Raw genomic sequence first — 23711 nt, forward strand, 5'->3', positions numbered from 1 at the left:
TCTCTCTCCCTCTCCTTTCCTCTTTCTCTCCATCTCTCTCTGCTGGGCTTTCTTTCCTCCCTGTGATCCTCTCAGTGTTGATCATCCAACCATGGCTGTGTTCAAAAGCCTCCTGATCTGATCTGCCCCTTACACTACAACTATCTGGACGGCCACTAAAGAGAGGGGATGAATGGATGGAATGGAAGTAAAAGAAAGAAAGGTAAGATCATACAACCAGAGTAAAGCTAGGCAGCTGGAAACTCAGAAATGTTGTCCTGGCAGCCATTTTCTGCCATGCTGAGTAGTGACAGAGAAGACCAGATGGACGGATGGGGGGAAGACGGAGGGAGAGAGAGGGAGAGCAATAACAAAATGGGGCCAAGGGGGAGAGAGCAAGAGAGAGAGAGAGTGCGAGAGAGAGAGAGAGAGAGAGAGAGAGAGGAAGGAAGGAAGGAAGGAAGGAAGGAAGGAAGGAAGGAAGGAAGGAAGGAAGGAAGGAAGGAAGGAAGGAAGGAAGGAAGGAAGGAAGGAAGGAAGGAAGGAAGGAAGGAAGGAAGGAAGGAAGGAAGGAAGGAAGGAAGGAAGGAAGGGAGAGAGAGAGAGAGAGAGAGAGAGCAAGCTCAACCGAAAGAAAGGTTGAATGGGATCCATACCTCTCTCTCAGCGGATCCTCAGGCCACTCAAATGCTCCTCTGGAAAAAGCTGTAAATTCTGTTCATTACCCCCATAAATATGACATCCCAGCATTCCAGAATTAGGCCTCAATGTGTGAAAAAATCATTAAACCAGGAATACGGAATACGGAGCAAGGAAGAGAAAGAGACAGAGAAAGGGAGAGAGACAGACATGTGAAAGACATTACTCTTCATGCGCGTTTCGTCTGAGCAGGAGTGTGTGTGTGTCTGTGTGTGTGTGTGTGTGTGCCTGTGTGTGTGTGTGGGTGGAAGGGAGTACATATGTCTTCAATCCACATAGTCAGTATTACGTGATCTTTACAGAAAAAAACCCACTATATCTGTCACGTCGTCTGCTTTAAGCTGTGGTTTACTGAATAAAGAATTACTGTGTGTGTGTGTATGTGTTGCATCTGCCCTAACCAGACCATATATCATGCCTGTGACATATTTCTTCCTGACCCCTAGACTGAGTTGTCTGACTGTCCCCTCTCCTCTGAGCTCACAGTTCCATACAACCCCATATCCTCATACAGCTTACTGGCAATGGAGTCTTCTAAGGCCCAATCATTATTTAAGATAACTCGTCAATGCATGATTTACGCAAAAGTCAAAGGGAGTGCTCAAGTCAGGATTCTAAAGTTAGGAGTCTGGATAAAATATATACAGAAAGATAAAGGATAAAGGTGAGGAAAGGAAGAAAGAAAAAATTGTGAGAGAGGAGAGAAGTAGGACCGGGAAAAGAGTGGGGAGAAGGAGAAAAGGGAAGAGAAAGAAAGGGGCCCCTTTTAAGAATGCAACAGGAAGTGGGCACTCTGGAGGTCCCTTTATATCGTCGTGGTAACAGCAGTGGGTGTTCCATGATGCTAGGCAACGGTTACCCCCTCCCCCCTCCCCCCTCTCACCTCAAACCCCACTCTGTGACCTTTAGTGACCTGAGGTGACCCCAGACACAAAGTGTGAGGGCAAGGTCAGAGCAGGGGAATGCTTTTAGGAGGTGACACCACTCCACCACAGACTGGCCCGCCATTTACTGGCCCACAAACACACACAGACTTACACACACACACACACACACACACACACATGCTTTGTCCAAATCACCTCTGTCCACTCAGAGAAGAGATATTAGAACTGAATTTAAACACATGCACACACACCCCTCCCTCCTCCACCCACCACCCTCTGTTGTAACCAGCTCCTCCCCCTCCATCCTTGGTTACTCAGCCCTCTCCATCCATCCCTCTCTCCCTGACCTGGAAGTGAACCTGAAGAGGGGTACAGGGTCAGAGAGGACACTAGTGTCACTGTGACCTCTAGTCACCTCCAGGACCTGACTCCATTGGCCCAATCAACTTCCCTTAACACCAGGTCACAGAATAACATTACTGTCTATACACACACACACACCAACAAGCTCTCACATGTCAGAATTAGAAGTTCATCCATGTTTCTCAAACGTCACATTTTGAAGTTGTTCCAAATGTCAAATTTCAAAGTGTTTAAGGTTAAGTTTAGGCATTAACTCTGCATTTTTAAGGTTAGGGTTAGGTTTTAGGCATTAACTCCGAAATCTTAAGGTTAGGCATTAACTCTGAATGGTTAAGGTAAGAGTTAAGGTTTGGGATAGTCTTAAAACAAAAATCTCAAAAACAACTTTCTATCGCTGGATTCAAACGTGCAACCTTTGGCACCAGAGGCAGATGCTTGGCACCAAAGGCAGATGCTTATGCCCATCCACCATCCCCGTCCACAACACCCAAAACCCAAACCTACTTGAAGGTAACAGCACTCACTGTTGCCCCTAGTGGCCAGTTTCCACGTCATCTCCCAACGTCCTCAGACATGGATGGACGTCGAATACTGACTTGTATCAAGGGTGACCTGGCTGTACACACACACACACACACACACACACACACACACACACACACACACACACACACACACACACACACACACACACACACACACAACTAATGTGAGTTAATAAAGGATGTAATTAAGAAGCCACAGTGATGATCGGAAATCACAGAGGAGAGATAAAGATCTCAGATATCCACACAGATAGAGATGCAGTGTGTGTGTGTGTGTGCGCGATCAGGGAGATATGCAGCCAAATCTATGAGATGATAGATGCTAGATGGTTGATAGATAGCGCATGGTTTCCTGTGATGTTAAATAGTCTAGACTCAGTAATTGGTCATACTGTGGCCGTATGGAATACTGAACAACACCAGCCTTTGGAGGAGATGGAGGGAGAAAGAGAGAGTGGGGTAGAGGAAGAGGGGGGAGGATATAGATTTCCAAACTCAAAGCTTGTTCTGAAACAGTCTTTGTTTCACCCAATGTTCCCCTAACTCCCCAGAGCATGAGTGACCTAACTCCAATCTGTGTGTGTGTGTGTTTACGTCAATGATGCTGACTGTGTTTTAGTGTGAAATGTGAGTCACTCTTCTTCCTTCATTTTTTCTAGTTAACAGTTGAGTGGCACTCCAAGAGGAAATGGCACTTCAGTGGCAGTGAGCTTCACTTTTCTCTCCCGCCCTCTCTCGTTCACTCTCTCTCTTTCTCTTTTCACGCCCTGCGCAATGAGCCTACAGAGGCCCAGACTTCTACAGCAGCTGGAATGTCAGAAAGAGGGGGAGAGAATGAAAGAGAGGGGGTAAAAGAGAAATGTATAAAAATGGAGGGATAGAGATACTGGTGCACATTTAGCGCTGAAAGGGGAATGCAAACACTAATCCATCCACTAATACTAAACATGTACATTTATCATAGAAACATCTCAATTTTGGGGGATTTTGATATTGAACAACGGTATGGGTAGCTTACCGATATTATCGGGCCATCTTGAATTGCCATAGTAACGACGGACTCCAATGCAGGATTTATTTGAGTTTTGGTGCAGGGACTGAAAGTGAATGAATGCTGCCACCAGGAGGCGCCTCGCCTCCACTGGACCTGAAAGGTTTCTCACAACTTTGACAGCTTTGTCATTGAGATCAGGACAATAATATTAAGGTAAGAAACTGTATACAATTCTTGTTTATGTTGGTTATTATAATATGTACATTTTAGAGTATTCTTTCCCATTGATAAGATGAGTCTGTGAAATTCACTTCTGACAACAAGCTGAGTAGACAGTCAGTCTAAAACGAGGCAAGGTAGCTAGCTAACCTACTTGATTTAGCTCATCTTGTCTTTTTTATGTTAATGTTGTCTTTGATAACTGTACGAAATAAAATGCTCATACTGACAATTTGAAGAGCTTTTGTCATTGGTATTAGCTAAGAGCTAAAATGAACTGGCTAGTGTCTGATTCGATTTGTAGCTAGCTAGCTAGCTACAACTAAGAGAGGGCTGCTGCAGGATTGCTATTTTACCAGTAAAATGTATCTTACCCATATAATTATTAGCTAGCTACATAACTAGATATCTCATTAGGTATCTGTTTTATATGTGATATGACTCCAAAAAATAGTAGCTAGCTAGTTGATTGCAAGAATGAATATAGCCTAAGCCTGAAGCCTAACCCTTATGATGATAGCTGGCTAATAGCTATGACTTTTGAAAGCTCAGGCTGGTAGTAATAATAATAATATAATATGCCATTTAGCAGACGCTTTTATCCAAAGCAACTTACATTTTTTTATTTTATTTTTTGTGTATGGGTGGTCCCGGGGATCAAACCCACTACCTTGGCGTTACAAGCGCCGTGCTCTACCATCTGAGCTACAGAGGACCAGCTTGGTAACTAAATAATCCTGGTCAAAGTTTATTGGTCGCATACACAGATTTGCAGATGTTATCGCAAGTGCAGCGAAATGCTTGTAAGTAAAATGCTAGCTGGTAACTGTCAATGATGTATTATTATTGTGTACTATTTGGCTTATATACTGTATACTGTATATTAGTTCTATGTTTTCTTACTCTCTCTCTCACTCCTTCTGTCTGTAGGACACTGGTGGACTGTCAGCTCTCAGACCATCATGATGAGGATAACACTAGACATGTCACCTGTGAACCAGGCAGTCAATAGAAGCTGTCCCCATGGTGCCAAGGAAAGACAAGGACTGGCCTAGTGGAACGTACAGTATGTACAGAATACATTGAAGTTGTAAAAGCCAATTATTGTTATTAAATGCCTTATTCTTTTCATATTTTGTAATTAAGATGTTCAATGTAACTTGCACTTTGTTTTCAGGTTTGAATGAGACATTGTATTCCCTTCAATAAAGTTATTGATTTAATAATATTATATTACTTGTGTACGTCTTTCATTATCCACATTTTCACAGGTGTTTTTTCTTGACTGATTACCATTCGATTGATGTGGTGTTATTGTATGTCATATCATTTGAAACGGCTGTTTCTCAGCTTTCAAAATATGTATCATGTTTTCATATATGGTTTGACACCAGCAAATGTAGCTAATTAATGCATGCAGAGTTCATGGTCTTTCAGCCAGTTTTGGGAAATCCTACCAGTGATGCAACAATGCCAATGTGGTGATTTACAGTTACAGTTAGCTGGTGTTCTAAAGCCTAGTGTTTCCATTCATCTTGAAGCCTACATTCACAAAACATAGACAGAGGGAAAAAACTAAAGAAAAGTGAGGGAGGCACCTGGTTCTCGTCAGACACACACAAAAACACACACGCGCACACACACGCACACAGAGGGATTTGAGGTTTGGGAGGGATTTGCCTGGTGATGTTTGTAACCTGCTATGCACAATTTAACATCCAGTCCTGTGGATGCAACCTCCTCCCGCTCCTCCCCCTCCTCCCCCTTCTCACCCCTCAGAGAGAGAAAGCATGTCACGCTGTTTCTAGAGAGGTCGTCTGTCAGGGGCAGAGAGCAATAGATCGAGGAAAAAGAGAGGGAAAGAGAGCATTTGAAGTGAAGAAGACTAAATAGATTGAGAGAGAAAAACAAAGCCTGCTGGAATCCTTGCTCTGTGAAAGAAGAGGCTGGGATTCTTAGAGGGCTCCACTTTTGTTCACTCCTGGTTCCCCCTCTTACACTCGCTCACTTTCTTTCTCTCTCTCTCTCTCTCTCTCTCTCTCTCGCTCTCTCTCTCTCTCTCTCTCTCTCTCTCTCTCTCTCTCTCTCTCTCTCTCTCTCTTTCTCTCTCTCTCTCTCTCTCTCTCTCTCTCTCTCTCTCTCTCTCTCTCTTTTCTCTCTCTCTCTCTCTCTCTCTCTCTCCTCTCACTCTGTTCTTTCTGGGTGTAGGATACCGTTAGATTGTTTTCTCCCTCTGCCTCTGGTCTCAGGGTGGTCTTCCCCCCTCTGTCCTCTCTCTTTCTTTTTCTTTCATTCTGTTCTTTCTGGGGAGGCAGACAGGGCACATTCCTCAGGGAGGCCCAGGCGCCCTTTTCTGACACGTCTCAGCAATACACCCCTCCCTCCATCCCCCCCTGTCCCCCTCTTTCTCTATCCCCCAATCCCCCATTCTCCCTCCACCTCTACCCCGTCCATCTCTCTCACCTTCTGTTACATCTATCTACCTGTAGGGCCTCTCTCTCTCACCCTCTCTCTCTTTCTCTCACACATACACACCCTACACTTCCACTCCTCTCACTACTCCTCCCTCACTTTACCCTGCAGCTCTGACCAGAGAGAGAGAACAGAGAGAGAGGAGAAAGGAGAGAGAGGCCGGTGGAGTGGTTTGACGGCTGGAGATGGCTGTGATTTCTCCCAGGCTCCCAAGGGGCCCAGGGGGAAACGGCTTTGTGTTCTAACAACACCGCCCTGTGAAGAGCACTGTGTGTCTGAGCATATGTGTGTATCTCAGTGCGTGTGCATGTGTGTTTGTTTGTGTGTGTGTGTCGGTGTGTGTGTAAAGAGGCACCATGGTTCCTATCGGCTCCAGTGCGTCTTGGCAGGGTATTTAACCACCTACACTGCTCTGCACTTCAGGTGGATCAGGAGAATACAGTAAATGGAAGGAGAAAAAGGAAAAGTGAGAGGGTGTGTGTGAGAGAGAAAGGGGGGGAGAACAGGTAGGTATTTTACTACAGCCGTGATATCAAAGGACACTGCAATACTCACTGGCACGGAACTCAGATCTGGGCTGGGCTGGGGGGGGGGGGTTTGGAGATGACATGAGAACACAAATACACAGATCACTATCCTTCTCTACACATGGAGCGAAAGAGTACCAAGCCATGTTGAGGGAGATAAAGTATACAATAGAGATTATGTGACTAGACTAACACCAGGCTAGAAACTAGAGGAAAGGTTGAGCTTCTCTTCCATCAAGCAGAGAGGGAGTGAGAAAGGAAGAGAGTGAAAGATGGAAAGCAAAAGGGTGGTATGTTTGAGGTTGGTAAGGCATATAAGGAGGAAATGCCACTGCGCATACACACGCGTGCGCACACAGATGCACGCACACACACAGGTGCAACAACACAGAGAAGAGAGATGGGGGCCACAGAATAAAGAGCTACTTGTGTGAGTTACGGGTCAGCCGGTGTGTGTGAGTGTGTGTGTCCAGGGCTGGAGGTTCCAGAGGAAACAGAGGCAGGATACAGTCAGAAAAGGAGGGAGGAGTGAATGGGTAGAAAGGAGGGAGGAGTGAATGGGTAGAAAGGAGGGAGGAGTGAATGGGTAGAAAGGAGGGAGGAGTGAATGGGTAGAAAGGAGGGAGGAGTGAATGGGTAGAAAGGGGGGAGGAGTGAATGGGTAGAAAGGAGGGAGGAGTGAATGGGTAGAAAGGAGGGAGGAGTGAATGGGTAGAAAGGGGGGAGGAGTGAATGGGTAGAAAGGAGGGAGGAGTGAATGGGTAGAAAGGAGGGAGGAGTGAATGGGTAGAAAGGAGGGAGGAGTGAATGGGTAGAAAGGAGGGAGGGAGTGAATGGGTAGAAAGGAGGGAGGAGTGAATGGGTAGAAAGGAGGGAGGAGTGAATGGGTAGAAAGGAGGGAGGAGTGAATGGGTAGAAAGGAGGGAGGAGTGAATGGGTAGAAAGGAGGGAGGAGTGAATGGGTAGAAAGGAGGGAGGAGTGAATGGGTAGAAAGGGGGGAGGAGTGAATGGGTAGAAAGGGGGGAGGAGTGAATGGGTAGAAAGGAGGGAGGAGTGAATGGGTAGAAAGGAGGGAGGAGTGAATGGGTAGAAAGGAGGGAGGAGTGAATGGGTAGAAAGGGAAAGGGGAAGAGTGGATAAATCGAAGGTATCTTCATTAACATAATCCACCTTCATTATAATCCCAGCTCTAGAGTTTCTCAGCTGCTCTTTTCATATAGGGACCTCAGCTCAAACTAATGTACAATAATGCTGTCGTACTTGTAGGCCTACATATGTGCATGTGTGTGTGTGTTATGTCACTAGTCTGGCAGTATAGAGAGTCAGAGAGGAGGAATTTGGAGATCTGGGATAATGGGAAACAAAGTGTGGATTTTCAGCCAAGGAACTCCGGGAAGCACGGAAATTCCATCTGATACAGTGGCCAGAGGAGGGGAGACACTGACGCACCGGGGAGAACTAGAACAGCACAACACCGGCCACATCACGCTGACGTGTCACCAACCGTGAAATAAAACACACACATCCACAAGTGTCCACACAAACACAAACACACACGTCACAGATGGAGTTTTACATCCATGAGAAGATAAAATACTGTTTTTCAGTTATATAAATGCACACACACACACACAAATACACACACATGCACACGCGCACACACACACACACACACACACACACACATACACACACACAAACAAGTCATTTCTCCAGTAAGTGTGAGTCATGTACGACTGGGAAGAGAAAGTGAATACGTTTCACAGAAGTACAAGTGAAGATGATGCTGTTTCTCACGTGGTTAAGAGTTTACAGGGATCTGATTCTAATAAGATGGATGTACTTTGTCATTGACATCTATACATGTCAGCACGTCTTCTCAACACGTTACGTGTGAGACTGTAAGCTAGCACAGTTTGTGTCTGCATTACATAATGTAAACTACTGTACATAGTGTTCCTAAACAAACTACACTGAACAAAAATGTGAACGCAACATGCAACAATTTCAAAGATTTTACTGAGTTACAGTTAAATCAGTTAATTAAAATAAATTCATTAGGCCCTAATATATGGATTTTACATGACTGGGAATGCAGATATGCATCTGTTGGCCACAGAAAAAGGTAGGGGTGTGGATCAGAAAACCAGTCAGTATCTGGTGTGACCACCATTTGCCTCATGCAGCGCGACACATCTCCTTCGCATAGAGTTGATCAGGCTGTTGATTGTGGCCTGTGGAATGTTGTCCCACTCCTCTTTAATGGCTGTGCAAAGTTGCTGGATATTGGCGGGAACTGGAACATGCTGTGGTACACGTCGATCCAGAGCATCCCAAACATGGTCAATGGGTGACATGTCTGGTGAGTATGCAGGCCATGGAAGAACTGGGACATTTTCCGCTTCCAGGAATTGTGTATAGATCCTTGCAACATGGGGCCGTGCATTATCATGCTGAAACATGAGGTGATGGAGGTGGATGAATGGCACGACAATGGGCCTCAGGATCTCTTCATGGTATCTCTGTGCATTTAAATTGCCATCGATAAAATGCAAAATCCGTAGCTTATGTCTGCCCATACCATAACCCCACCGCCACCATAGGGCACTCTGTTCACAACGTTGACATTGGCAAACCACTCGCCCACACGACGCCATACAGTTGAAACCGGCATTCATCCGTGAAGAGCACACTTCTCCAGCGTGCCAGTGGCCATTGAAGGTGGGCATTTGCCCACTGAAGGCGGTTACGACGCCAAACTGCAATCAGGTCAAGACCCTGGTGAGGACGAGGAGCACGCTGATGAGCTTCCCTGAGACAGTTTCTGACAGAAATTATTTGGTTGTGCAAACCCACAGTATAATCAGCTGTCTGGGTGGCTGGTCTCAGACGATCCCGCAGGTGAAGAAGCCGGATGTGGAGGTCCTGGGCTGGCGTGTTTACACGTGGTCTGCGGTTGTGAGGCCGGTTAGATGTACTGTCAAATTCTCTAAAACGACATTGGAGGCGGCTTACGGTAGAGAAATTAACATTCAATTCTTTGGCAACAGCTCTGGTGGGCATTCCTGCAGTCAGCACGCCAATTGCAAGCTCCCTCAAAACTTGAAACATCTGTGGCATTGTGTTGTGTGACAAAACTACACATTTTAGAGTGTCCTTTTTTGTCCCCAGTACAACGTGCACCTGTGTAATGATCATGCCGTTTAATCAGCTTCTTGATATGCCACACCTGTCAGGTGGATGGATTATCTTGGCAAAGAACAAATGCTCACTAACAGGGATGTAAACACATTTGTAAGAAATAAGCTTTCTGTGCGTATGGAACAATTCTGGGATCTTTTATTTCAGCTCATGAAACATGGGACCAATACTTTACATGTGGTGTTTATATTTTTTGTTCAGAGTACATGTCTAGAATATTAAATGGCACAAGTGATGGGTGTTGCACAACCTCACACAGACGCCTGCAAGCACGTATGCACAAACAAATGAGCATGAAGTGCACACACACACATGCACACACACCTGTTGCTGCTGGAGGTGCAGTAGGTCCACTGGGCTGATCTCCCCATTGGTGTCCCCGTTGGACCCGCCTTCTCTCCCTCCCCCGCCGTCCGATTGGCTGCTGAGGCTGCTGACTCCATTCTGATTGGAGGGCGTAGTTCGAATGGTCTCAGAGGCTGATTCCACCATCATCACGTGACACCTGGGAGCGAGGGAGGAGAAGGAAGAGAGGACAGAGAAAGGTAGATTAAGTGATGGTGAACGAGTGCAGCCATGGCAGTTTGAGCTGTGCTCTGAAGCTGGAGTCTGGGTAATCAAACAAAAGGGTTGGGAAACTAAAGTACACACACACACACACACACACACACACAGGGGGAGCTTCATGGCCTAGAGCTGGAGCAAAGAGCTCTGCAGAATGTGCGTGTTCTCAGAGAAAAGGTGAGTGTGTGTGTGTTTTAAGTGAAACCTCAGGCTTATCTGCCAGCCTTGATAACGCTAAGTAAACAAGTACAGTATGCCCCCACACTGCCATTCTCATGTGGCCATAGCAACACTTGAGCCATCTTGAGTGTGTGGGGGGAGACAGACTAGGCTGAAAGAGTCAGACAACCCCAATAGGCATCAGTAGAAAAGCACAACTTTCTACAATATCCAGAGATGCTGAGTGTGTGTGTACAGAGCAGGGTTGTCTTTGAGAGGAGGATGTTTGATGCATGTTCACAACAAAATGAGGCTCTCCTGAGTTTGTTGTAACACTGGCGCGGGGATACATTTGCCATCGTTAGGAGAAAGAATGAGCGTGGGAGAGAGGAAAGGAGAGACAGAAAAAGAGAGAAAGTGAAGGAGAAAGCGAGAGACACGTTTGAAAAACACAACAAGCTTCAGATGATCTGGGCCTGTGAACTGTTAATGATGAACCCAACCTCTGCTTTCTGCTCCCAGTTTTAGAAATACACTTTCTCTGTGTTTCTCCGAACAAAATGCCATCGAGGCATTCCACCCATTATGTGAGAAAGCGTGTGTGTGTTCCACCCGCCGTGCCTTTGAGTGGAACAAGGAGAGGTATTTCTTGAGAGAATTTATGTTTCGTTTTTCTCAGAAGCAAGAGGAGGTACAAATGTGTGTGTACGTGTGTGTGTGTGTTTGCATCTCCGTGCGACAGCAGGTGAGTGTGTGAGAACGCTAGTGGTGCTGCTAATGGAATGTTGCCAGATGATCGTGGAAAAACAAAAGCCCAAAGGGTGTGTGTGGGTGTGTTCCTTAGTTATGAATACAGTACGTGGTGTAAAGGACAAGCTGTATTGGTTCACCACAACAACAGCTGACAACCACAAATCACACTGAAGCATCTCCCCTCCCTACAGCCACATACACACACACACACACACACACACACACACACACACACACACACACACACACACACACACACACACACACACAGTTGTACATCCAAACATTGCTAGCCAGTGGCTTCCCCCCTCCCGGACATTTACAGGTAGTAAAGGCCTAAACCTCAGCCTGCCCTCTTCCCTCCTCCCTTTCCTTCTCCTCCCCTCTCCTCCCCCCTTACCTTGGCTCTTTCGTCACCCATCCATCCCCTTATCCATGGCCCTACAGTCAGATCTGTATGAGCACCATTGTGTCCCTCTCTCTCTGTGTGAAGACAGTCATGTGTGACCAGTAGTCTCCCTCCCTCCAGAACAGAACAGGTGTAGTAGCTGCTCCTATGCTGTGCTGAGTGCATTAGAAGGTCTTTAAGGGTCTTTAGGTACAGATTGAGTTTCCTCCAGACTGTACAGCTCATTGACTTCATCCCACAGCAGACGCTTCATACACCTCTCTAACCATGAATCACTGTCTACTAGCTATCACTACCCCTCTCGCTCTACAGCATACCTCCAGGAGTGGAAGAGATAGAGAGAGTTAGCAGAAAGAGCTTGAAGGTGAACAAGGGTTGGAGGGGGGACCTGTCACTTTTAAACAGTTACACACGCAACCATGCACAAACAAACACACACACACACACACACACAAAAACACACACACACACACACACACACACACAAACAAACAAACAAACACACACACACACACACACACACACACAAACAAACACACACACACACACATTCACAGAGCGGTGCGGTGTGGTATACTATGGTGCTGTAATGTCATATCCTGTAATGGGTGTATATAGCTGCAGTAATAGGAGGTCGGGGGAGAGGCACGGGCATAAATCTATCCTAGACTAGAGTCTTTCATTAGAGCTGTGAGACAGAAGACGCAGCGCACACACACACCCCTTTAAGTGTATCTGGCAGAGCAGAAAAGCTTCCCGCGCAGAGGCCTGCCCTGACGAGTTAGAAACACAAACACACACCAAACCCCCTGCAGCTGAACCCCTGACCTGAGAGACAGCAGGAAGAGGCATTCCCTCTACCCCGAGGGATGGAGAGAGGGAGGGATGGATGGAGGGAGGAAGAGGGAGGGAGGGAGAGAGAAGGGAGGAGGTGTACAGATCAGAGAGATAAATAATGTGTTTGGGATAGAGGGGGAATAAAGTGTTCCTCTGCCTTTTAATTGGGATGGAGAAGAAGAGAGAGGGGATGGGACTGAACATGCCTCAGCTGCAGGACAGAAAGAGAGAGAGAGAGAGAGAGAGAGAGAGAGAGAGAGAGAGAGAGAGAGAGAGAGAGAGAGAGAGAGAGAGAGAGAGAGAGAGAGAGAGAGAGAGAGAGAGAGAGAGAGAGAGAGAGAGAGAGAGAGAGATTCTCTCTGTCATGTGTAATTAATGAAGCTGGGTGGATCATACAGTACGTCCTGTTACTACAGGTAGCTTCTGCAAAGGCTCCTGGGTAAAAACCTGCTGGAAGGCCTTGTGCAGGCACAACGCAGGGAGGAAGTGGGGGGTGTTTAGCTTACCTAAACACCCCCCACCCACTGGCACTGATAACCCTGTATGAGTGATCAACAGACATCCCTCCCCATCCCACCATCCAGCCTGGTCTCATAGGATATAAACGTAACATAGTAACGGTAAATCCAGGAAAGGATGGATGGATGGATAGATGGATGGGTGGGTGGGTGGGGGGGTGGGTGGGCGTGTATTATAAACGTAACATAGTAACGGTAAATCCAGAAAAGGATGGATGGGTGGGTGGGCGTATAACGCGAATGTTTGTCAACCCAAAGGTTGTGTGTTCGAATCTCATCACGGACTGATTAGCATTTTAGCAACTTTGCAACTACTTACTACTTTTTAGCTGCTTTGCAACTACTTAGCATGTTAGCTAACCCTTCCCCTAACCTTAACCCTAACCCTAACCTTAACACTAACCTTGACCCCTAACCCTAACCCCTAGCATTAGCCACCTAGCTACATAGCTAACATTAGCCACAACAAATTAGAATTCGTAACATATCATACGTTTTGTAAATTCGTAACATATCATACGTTTTGTAAATTCGTAACATATCATACGTTTAGCAAATTCGTAACATATTTATTGTACAAATTGAAATACGTTACATATTGTATGAATTTCAATGCGAAAATATCATACTAATTGTAATTCGTAGCATATCATACAAAATGGATTATGGACATCCACGGGGCGGCAGGTAGCTTAGTGGTTAAGAGCGTTGTGCGAGTAACCGAAAGGTCTCTGGTTCTAATCCCCGAGCCGACTAGGTGAAAAATCTGTTGATGTGCCCTTGAGCAAGGCACTTAACCCTAATTGCTCCTGTAAGTCGCTCTGGACAAGAGCGTCTGCTAAATGACTAAAAAGTAAAAATGTAAAATGAGTGTCCCGGATGTACTATGTTACGTCTACCCCTGAGTCCAGGTTGCACCATCCCCCTCATCTAAAATGACACACGCCAACAGACTGGGCAGCCATATTAGCTTCTCAAGGCCAGACCACACTACCCAGAAGGAGTGAGGAGTAGAGGAGAGTAGCACAGGGCGAAAACACCCCCTCCTCTTCTCTACACACTCTAAAGTCTTTGGGGGGATTTCGGATTCCCAAAGCTCACACCGATCTCTCCCTTCTCCCAAATCCAAGATCCGCCACCGTCTCGCTTCCCCTCCCACCTTCTCCCCTACGGGTTTGGGGTGTAGATCTAGTCTGTTCCGGTCTGTCTCCCAGCCCTATCCCTCAGTAATGCCATCTCTTCCCTGTCCTACAGCTCACAATACAAGGATCACTGGCTAGCTGCCTGGGAGCACTGGAGACAGGCCAGTACACTTCCAGAACTTTCTCTTCATGATAACAACTTTCTCACACACACATACTCACAGACAATCAGACACATTCTCTCAGGAGGCAGACATGTTGTTGACAAACTGGTTATGATTTGCAGCTCCGGAGCAGGAATGCACTGTAGACTTTAGTCAACCAGGCTTCAGTCAACTACAGACAACATCACAGCTTGAAGTAATACAACAGTACTGACAACTAGAACCATATGTATGACACCAATATGCTGTTCCAATATACTATAACAACATATTACAACAATAAACTATGTGATGTACACAATGTAATCCCCCTGCTTACCCCGGCTCCAAATCCTAACCCATTGTCAGTTTGGCTTATATATTTTTTTCTCACTTAATCTTTCACTTAATCTTTCCTTCACTTTTCCTTTTTCTTTGTCTTCTTCTCTCTCATCCCTTGTTCTCTTTCAACATGTTCTGCAATGTAATGACCCCTCTCTGTGGCACAGCTCTGATTGGCTTAACTCCTGCACACCTGCAGTTAACTCCTCCCTCTCCCTGTATATGTGTGTGCAAGTATATTTGTGGTGTGTGTGTGTATTAGTGGTGTATGTGTGTCATGTATGTGTGTGTGTGCATGCTCAAGAGTGTGTGTGTGTGTGTGTTTACAGCAGCTTACTGGGTTATTAAGTCTTTATCATGTTAAGCCTCATGTGGGAATATTTATACTGCTCCCTGAATGACTGTTTCCCCGCCTTGCATCAGCTCCCAGGAAGGCTGCTTATTAATACAGGGAACTAGGGAGGGAGGAGGAGGGAGGGAGGGAGGAGGAGGGAGGGAGGGGGGGATAGGGTCTGTGCCAACGCATCTCCACATCTCTCTCCGTCTGTCACTCCCTCTTCTTCTCTCTCTGTCTATCGCCACACCGGCTCTCTACTTTTTTTATGCCTATGCCCTCTCTCTTTCTGATTTCCCTCTCTATCTCTCTCTCTCCCTCTATCTCTCCTTCAGGCCACTGAAACAGAGCTCCTCGGTGCAGTCTGATATCCACTAGAGCATCTCTAACCCTGCTAAATATAAACACCACAGGATTTCGATAACCCAGTCACCCAACTCATGCAGATAATACCATAAACAGTCTCACCCAAACACTGCTCCCCAAGGGCAGCTAGAAAAAGCCACATGCTGACAACCTACTCTGAACATGAAGGCTGCTCTGCTCTGCTCTCCAGTCTACTTGCTTAGCAGTCTGCTGTGTTGTCAGGCTCCCTGTATCTTTTCTTAAACAGAGTGCATTCAAGAAATGTTTATCTAAAATAAACAAACACTTTTCTGTTTGAATGCAGTTTTCTCTACTCTCTGTTGTAAACACTGGGTTTTTGAGCTGGGAGTGTTTGAGAGAGAGAGAGAGAGAGTGTGTGTGTGTGTGTGTGTGTGTAGATACATTAATGCTGGCTCTGTTTGTTTGTTTGAGTCACTAGGGGAAGGACAGGGTGTGTTTGTGTGAGCTAGGCCGTAGGCCAGAGGGCAGGTGTCTTTATGCTTTGTGTGTGTGTGTGTGTGTGTGCACATAGTATGTGTGTGTATGTGTATATGTGTTTGTTATAAAGAGAGAGGGAGAATAGTGTGTCCATATGGCCTGATGTCTCTGTCCAGATGTAACCTTGTATTTCCCTCTCCGCCCTGAACTTCCCCTGTACCCTGCCTGCACCAGCACCATCAAAGGCCTCAACCCTTCCCTCTCGCCCCTTTCAGCCTGCTTATCCTCCCTCACCTCCCCCTGCCTTCCTCCTGCTCCCCATTAGGACAGGCTAGAATGTCCTGACAGTAAAGGAAAGATCCTTGCTTGAAGACTGCTTAGCTTGAGGACTCAACCATTCCTATTTTATGGGGGGGGGGCGCTCTGGAGAGACACACACATAGATGCACGGACGGACGGACACACACACTGGCTCTCTCTGTAGCCATGGCACACCTCTGCACTTGGCATTACATTTCTGTGTGTGTATGTCCTCAACCACCCAAAAGACCAACACTGCAGCACAGTCGACTACCTGTCCTCCTCTCCTCCTTCCTCCTCTCCTCCTTCCTCCTCTCTTCTGTCAACGGGACTAAAGAAAGGAAGAAGAAAAAAATGAATATCTGTGTCATTTCTGAGCTGCTGAAGATGCTTCAATAAAAGAGGCTGAGGTTAGAGGAAAGTAGAAATCCCCAAACACACACCAGGTACTCACCCCCTCCCTCTCTCTTTATTCAGACATCTCTCTCTCTCCCCCCCCTCTATCGCTCTCTCTTTTCTTTCCTCCTCTGCTACAGAGTGGATATCCCTTTGTTCAGCCCAGCTGTCTCTTTAGCGAGTTGAGTGGTTGCTAGTTGCCTTTAGCTTGCGGCTATATGTCTGGTTAAGGCTACCTGTCTCAGGCTGCCCTGGCCCCTTCTCCAACACTAGCAAGTTAACCTTTGGTGCACGGCTAAGCTAATGCTAGCTCTGGTTGGCCTGTATCCAGTGCTAGCAGGTGAGCTACATTAGCCCCCAGACAGACAGGAGTAAGCAGAGAGCTACGGGCCAAGAATATTCAGGCTGGCTGGGCGGCTTCAAAGGGCCTCAGGCCTAGAGAGAGACAGACAGACCTGGCCCCTTCCCAGCGTCTATCCAGCTGATCTAGTCTAACATACAGGCTTAACTACTTCTAGGAACTACATACAGCTCACAGCCTACAATGCCAATCTGACAGTTGGATTAGAGCAGGGGTAGGCAACTAGATTCAGCCACAGGCCAATTTTTGTCGGAGCGGATGGTCGGGGGCCGGAACATAATTATAATAATTTGTACACTGCAAATTGACCACAACTAAGCCCAAAAAGAGATTGTATTAGAAAATAACAATAATTTCATACCTTGATTACATTGAGACACGATCACATCTCTTTTTGTATTCGTGGGAATACTTTGGAACAGACTTCCTAAATTAACCATTTTTTTGCTGAATTCCTGGTTATTTTACAGTTTTCTTTGCCCAAAAAACGTAAATCATTTTTTTTACTCAAAACTTTGGGGGGCCCAAAAATAAAATACTAGCGGGCCGGTTGTGTTGCTTGTTGCCGACCCCTGGAGTAGAGTGTGTGAGCATCACATTTTCAGCTGAACCTCCAGTCTAATAACAGTATCTTCTGTGTGTCTCCCCCTCCCCTCCCCTCCCCTCCCTTACCTCTCCTATAGGTGAGGAGACTTGTGAAGAGACACGTTTAATTGGCAACCGTCCCAATAATCATCTACTGTAGATAAAAAACAATTCAATGATCATGGCCAGGGATCAACCTGACAGAGAAAGGCGAGAGACAGGGGAAGAGGAGAGTAGAGATAGATAGAGAAAGGTAGAGACAGGGGAAGAGGAGAGTAGAGATAGATAGAGAAAGGTAGAGACAGGGGAAGAGGAGAGTAGAGATAGATAGAGAAAGGCGAGAGACAGGGGAAGAGGAGAGTAGAGATAGATAGAGAAAGGTAGAGACAGGGGAAGAGGAGAGTAGAGATAGATAGAGAAAGGTAGAGACAGGGGAAGAGGAGAGTAGAGATAGATAGAGAAAGGTAGAGAAGGAGGGAGAGGGAAAGGGGGCCAGCTAGAGGAGGAGTGTCTTGAACCGAAGGAGACAATAATAAAAAGGTGATATTAAAAAAACACACCGAGCCACAACGTACAGTCTGGACATATGGTGCTGAGGCTGGATGAGCATGTGTGTGTGTGTGTGTGTGAGTCTGTGAAGACAAAGTCCCTGTTTGCCGAGCCCATAAAGATTACAACTCTCAGTCAGGTGGGCTTAGGAGCCATAGGTAAACACACACCACATTCCACACCGATGACATCGCTACGTGTGTGTGTGTGCGTGTGTGTGTGAGTGACCGGGGCAAACATACACTCCTGCCTTCACCTCGACCCCTCTTTTTGAGTGCAGTAAGTGATTTACCAGCCTGCCCCGTAGACTGCTGTCTAACAGTAGAGATCTCCACATACACACAGCCACACACACATGATACATGCACATACACACACACAGACACACACATACAAATATTTGGAGAAGGAGCAGGCCTCTCACACACCTCATTTATCTGAGGCAAAATCACGAGTCCTACACTCGGAAGAATTGAGGGTTATTAGTGTGAGCGTGTGTGTGTGTAGTTGTATGAATAGGTGTGTGTAGTTGTATGTGTAGGTGTGTGTGTGTGTGTGAGGAATAAGGGTCAAGATATCGGCCGGTTAAACATCATCCTGTGATCATGAGGATGAATAATCCCCTCTGTCTCCCCCTCTCTCCCCCTCCCTCTCCAGTGTTAGGGGATAAGGCCAGCGTATGACAGTCCACAGTACTAATACCCTGATTGTATTTAACATGGCGGAACAGAGGTTAGAAGGGGTAGAGAGGAGGGAGAGAGAGAGAAAAAAAGAGGGAGAGAAAGAGAGAGAATGGGAGAGAAAGAGAACAGAGGTGGTTTCTTTATTACCATCAGAAACCAGCAAGCGCGCCGCTGAGCAATTAGCAGCTAGGTCCTACGAGACGCCTTTATTAGAATGACCTTCAGATGGAGAGAGAGAGAGAGAGAGCGAGAGAGGGGTGAATTAAGGGGGATGACTATATGGGTGAGAGGGTGGGCAGGGAGAGGGAAGAAGGGGAAGAGAAGGGGATGACGGGTGAGACAGAGAAGTCAGCTGGTCTGAGATGGGGAGGATGGAGGGGGAGGATGGTGTGATGGTGAAAACGAGGAGAGGTTAAATGGAGGGCCCTGTGGTACTCAATCAAAGCGCTTATCCAGATCTCTGTGGTGTCAAAACAAAATGATAGTTATTACACTGTAGAAATGAACAGTGATAAAGAAGAGTGGGATGCAAGAAAGTAATAAAGGAAGAAAAAGTCAGAAAGAAAGAGAAATAAAGAAAGGGATGAGTGGTAGTTGTACGTGAGTCTGTCTTCCTCTTACCTAGAGCGGCCAACACTGCCTAAACATCCGCCCTGCTCTCCGCTTCTGCCTTCCTGACACAGCACAGACACAGGGAAAGATCCTGACGTGTGTGTGTGTGTATCACAGCATTTGGAGAGTGACAGGTGTCACATAAATCACACGATTCAGCTGGGTGGTACTAATTCATCCAGCGTTAGAGAGCGGGTCTCTGCCACGGTCGGTGTATGTGTGTGTTTGTATGTGTGTGTGTGTGTGTGTGTGCGTGTCACGCTTGTCAAAGTGTGTTTCATTTTGTTTATCTCTGAAGAAAGCTCTCTCCACGTTAAGTTATAAAACAGGAGGCTTCTACACCAAACTGAATTCCTCCTTTGTTTCATGGTTAAAAGTCAGTCTGCTTGTTGTCTAAGTAACTGACACACACATTGGTCTGTCAGAAAATAAATGTGCTGTTCTAAATGTTGTCACAGCCTTTCATATATTCAACATATATCTCCATGTGGAATAAGCAGTGTGATATGATATTTTCCCCCAGTCCAATACAAGGACTTCTGTATGAATGGATCACTTGTGTGGAACATTGAGTTAGCCTTCTCGCAGCCTTGTGGAGTCATCAGATCCTTGCTACTGAAAGTACTACATCCCTCTGCAAATATTGACCTGGATATCCTACACATTCCACTATGGCAACCTTATAAACTCAATTACACAGATGAACCAACCTTTAATTATTTGTGTAGGAATACTATGTGCAATTCTGGACATGTAGCTTTTTTTTCATTGTGGAAACTAGGCTGTATTTAGCTATATGAATTACTGTAATTGTGCTTGTCAAATGCCTGAGGCAAAAACAGATTGTTATTTACACAATCAAAATGGTTACTAGGTAGATAAAACAAATACACTGATTTAATTTCACCTGGAAAGGGCATCAAAATGTCTTCATAAAGTGCTGAAACGGAATTACAAAAACAAGGACGTAATTTTCTTACATTTTTTATGAACACGATATAATTTTATACATCTGCTTTCAAGTCGGCCACTTTGCATTTCCCAGTTAATTAATAGATTGGATCAGAGAGGGTTTAATCAAATGTAATTGAATAAGTCCGTAATAAAAACAGGCCAGACTTTAAAGGAGACATGCGGGGGAAACGATAGCATGTCCACTTTCAAATTAATTGAATTTTAGTACTTTTGAACTTGGTCCAAGGCATCACTGCATTAATTAATTCACAAACCACATCCAAAAAGTGGTAGAACAAGATGATACAAAACACACACACACACACACACACACACACACACACACACACACACACACACTATGTTTATTGCTCTGTTTTTTTACACCTCAAAGGGAAAAAGCAGAACAACCAGACTCAGTCAGTACTGACAGTCTATATTGTTAATCTGATAATTGTTAGTTTTCTGCGATTCTTTCGCTCTTTTCTTCATGTTTTGTCTTTTGGAGCAAAAATAAAATATTCATACTTTCTAAGGCAGTTCTCATTGCATTGAAAAATGTCTCTTTTATAATTTAGAAGAGAAAGAAAAATCTTTGTTAAAGTGACATGCCTGCTAATGAATAGGAGTAGAGCTAACACGAAGAGAAGTATTACTAATTTGGAACATACTAATATTAATAGAATAATTTATGGAGCAATATAAATAAATTAAAAGAGTAATTCGTTTGAAAAAAGAATTCCTTCAATTCAAGTTAGGAACAAAATAAAAGAAGCTCTTGGTCTCAGACAAGGGCATTCATTTCTCTGCTGATGCCTCTATCAAAAGCAGCAAGGGCTGAAGTAGAAAGATAAACTAAACACGCACTGTTCACTTTTAAAACACATTAATATTTCACTTTGCTAATTTAGAATTCACCAAGAACAACTTGTATTGCATGTCTTATTTTCATTTGTACTTAAAGAAAATTTATTTTGACCATACAATTGCGCCCCATCTGTGAAACGTTGGTGTATTTACTTTTAAAATCAGAACCTGACACCCATCCTCTTCACCCCAATCATTTCCCAAACCGCGACGGGAGAGAGAGAAAGAGGAGTGGACTAGGTCATTACCATCCTTATTACTCCTCATTAAAATACACATATCACAAAGAAATACCACCGCAAACCATGTGTGCGTGAGAGTGTGCGCATGTGTGTGTGTGTGTGCGCACGTGCCTGTCCGTATGCAAAAGTGAAAAAAAGAACAATATAATTGGAGAAATGTACGCGGTAATAATAGGTATTCACAAAATGATAATTCATATTAAACAGGGAGCATAAAGTCAGCCTCATTTGCATGTTTTAGATTATATGCATTTCAAAAGTAATTTCCGCGGGGCATATGAATGACATTAATTCCCGCACGGGTTCTGCTATAGACCTGAAACTATCAAACATTCAAACATTTAACAGATGAAGAAAAAAGCAGTCTCGCGCTTTGGCAAGGGCAGATTTCAAGGTTAAAGTATTTGAATGTGATTTTTAAAGTTCTGTCTTGGTTTGTTTAAAGTTGCTCCTCCTAGTTAAGAGTTCCATTAACTGGAAGTCTGGCCAAGGCTCGGTTTAAACTGTGCTCCGTGTGTTTGTGTGTTTCCCTCCGTACCAGCCAAAGAGTGACACTTCTCCTCCTAATCCACCTCCATTTCCTCAGTAATAACCGTCTCTAACAATGTCTGACTCTCCATTGTGACTCAGACAGTACTGAATGTGTGTGTTCCTCTCAAGACAGCCCTTCTTTACTGGAAAACCACATGACTATTCGGCATGCACTAATCTACAGCTTACTATGAAGAGCAGACCCAGACTAGACCAGACTAAACCCACTCCACTCCAGAACCAGTCCAGTCCTGTCACTGGCCCTGCATACTGAGGATCTACAGACACTGCATGGCCTTCAGAGAGATGACTATATGAGACATGATCAAGAAGAGAAGGAGTTATAGGGGAAAGAGAAAATGGGAGGAAATATGGAGAAAGAGAAGCATGGAGGAAAGAGAGGAAGAATGAGAGGAAGAGATAGGGGGGGGGGAAATATTAAATAGAGAGAAAGAAAGAGAGGGGATCCCTTTTAGCCAGTGGGAGAGGGAGGAGAGAGGGGAGGAAGACACAGGAAGACCCTGGGGCAGGAAACAGTATGAATGTGTGCCTGGCTGCAGTGGAAAATGGGCCTTGGACACACAGCACAGCCCGCCACAGCACACCACATTCTTCTCCTATTAGAGAATCTGCTCTCCAGCCACACTGACTCATTTGTGTGTGTGTGTGTGTGTGTCTGTGTGTGTGTGCGTGCGTGCGTGCGTGTGGAAGCAGACATATATGGGAGCGACCAGATAGCACACACCATCAAGATGTCCCCCACCTGTTAGTCTAACTTAGTCTTGGCCCACGCACAGAGTGGGGAGAGTAAAATAGACAGACTAGACAAAACAAAGAGAAGAGAAACAACAACATGATGCATGCTGTTGTTTGTGGTTCGTGTTACATGTGTAAACACAGCAGGCAGCTGGGAATATGGAAGTGGATGCTGACCTCATTAAGAATAGAAGGCTCCTGCACTGCTGCTTCACTCAGATATGTTTGGAGGAACACTTTGCTCCACAGACAATTACAACAACCACAACTAAACACACAGACAGACACACACGCGCGGGATGAGTGAGGAAACCAGCAGCTGAGCACCACTAGAAAACACACACATCTTTAACAGGGCCAGATAGGCAGAAGGTACAGAGAGAATTAAGATTTAAGAGGAGGAAGACTGGTCTTTTATTGCATGAGCTGGTCTCTCTCTCTCTACCTCCCTCCTCCTCCCTCTCTCTCCCCACCTCCCTTTTCGCTCTCTCTCCCGCTCTCTCTCCTCCCTCCCTCCCCCTCTCTCGTTCTTCCTCTCTCCCTCCCTCTGTCACTCCGTCCCCCCGCTCCTCTTTTGTCTGTGGTGTCCAAGCACTCTCAGTGATGAGGAGCGTTTTGCTTAAGCAGACTTCAGAAGAGGGAGGGAGTGAGGTAGGGAGAGGGGAGAGGGGAGAGAGGAGAGGATAGCTGATCTAGAGGCAGTCAAAGTGGGCTAATTGGGGCCTTGGAAATATGTCTGTCTTTATTCATTTATTTCCCCCAGCAAGTCACTGCAGATCTGTTCATCTCAGCCACACCAGGAGAGAAAAATGAAAAGAAGATTGTATTCCTTAAGACACAATTCAGGACAGGGTGAAGGATGCCTTGACACACACACACAACAACAACAAGAGTTCCAAACAGCCATACAAGAGCATTACATCTGTTAGCGGAGATTAGCAGTTAATGATGTCAAATCTGATAGTGACACAGACTGCAGTAAT

The 23711-nt window shown here is 45.5% G+C and overlaps 1 protein-coding gene across 6 annotated transcripts in view; it reads right to left on the reverse strand.

Annotated features, from left to right (window-relative positions):
- Positions 1-23711, reverse strand: part of LOC121575347 (forkhead box protein P4) — a 123743-nt gene that overhangs the window by 66088 nt on the left and 33944 nt on the right. For all 6 annotated transcript variants that reach the window (XM_041888373.2, XM_041888375.2, XM_041888377.2 and 3 more), the window contains exon 2: positions 10212-10392. In XM_041888373.2, the coding sequence (XP_041744307.1) occupies positions 10212-10382 (171 nt within the window). In that variant the 5' untranslated portion in view covers positions 10383-10392. The remainder of the gene's footprint in view (positions 1-10211; positions 10393-23711) is intronic.

The sequence above is a fragment of the Coregonus clupeaformis genome, chromosome 10, assembly GCF_020615455.1.
Source record: "Coregonus clupeaformis isolate EN_2021a chromosome 10, ASM2061545v1, whole genome shotgun sequence".
Classification (NCBI taxonomy): domain Eukaryota; kingdom Metazoa; phylum Chordata; class Actinopteri; order Salmoniformes; family Salmonidae; genus Coregonus; species Coregonus clupeaformis.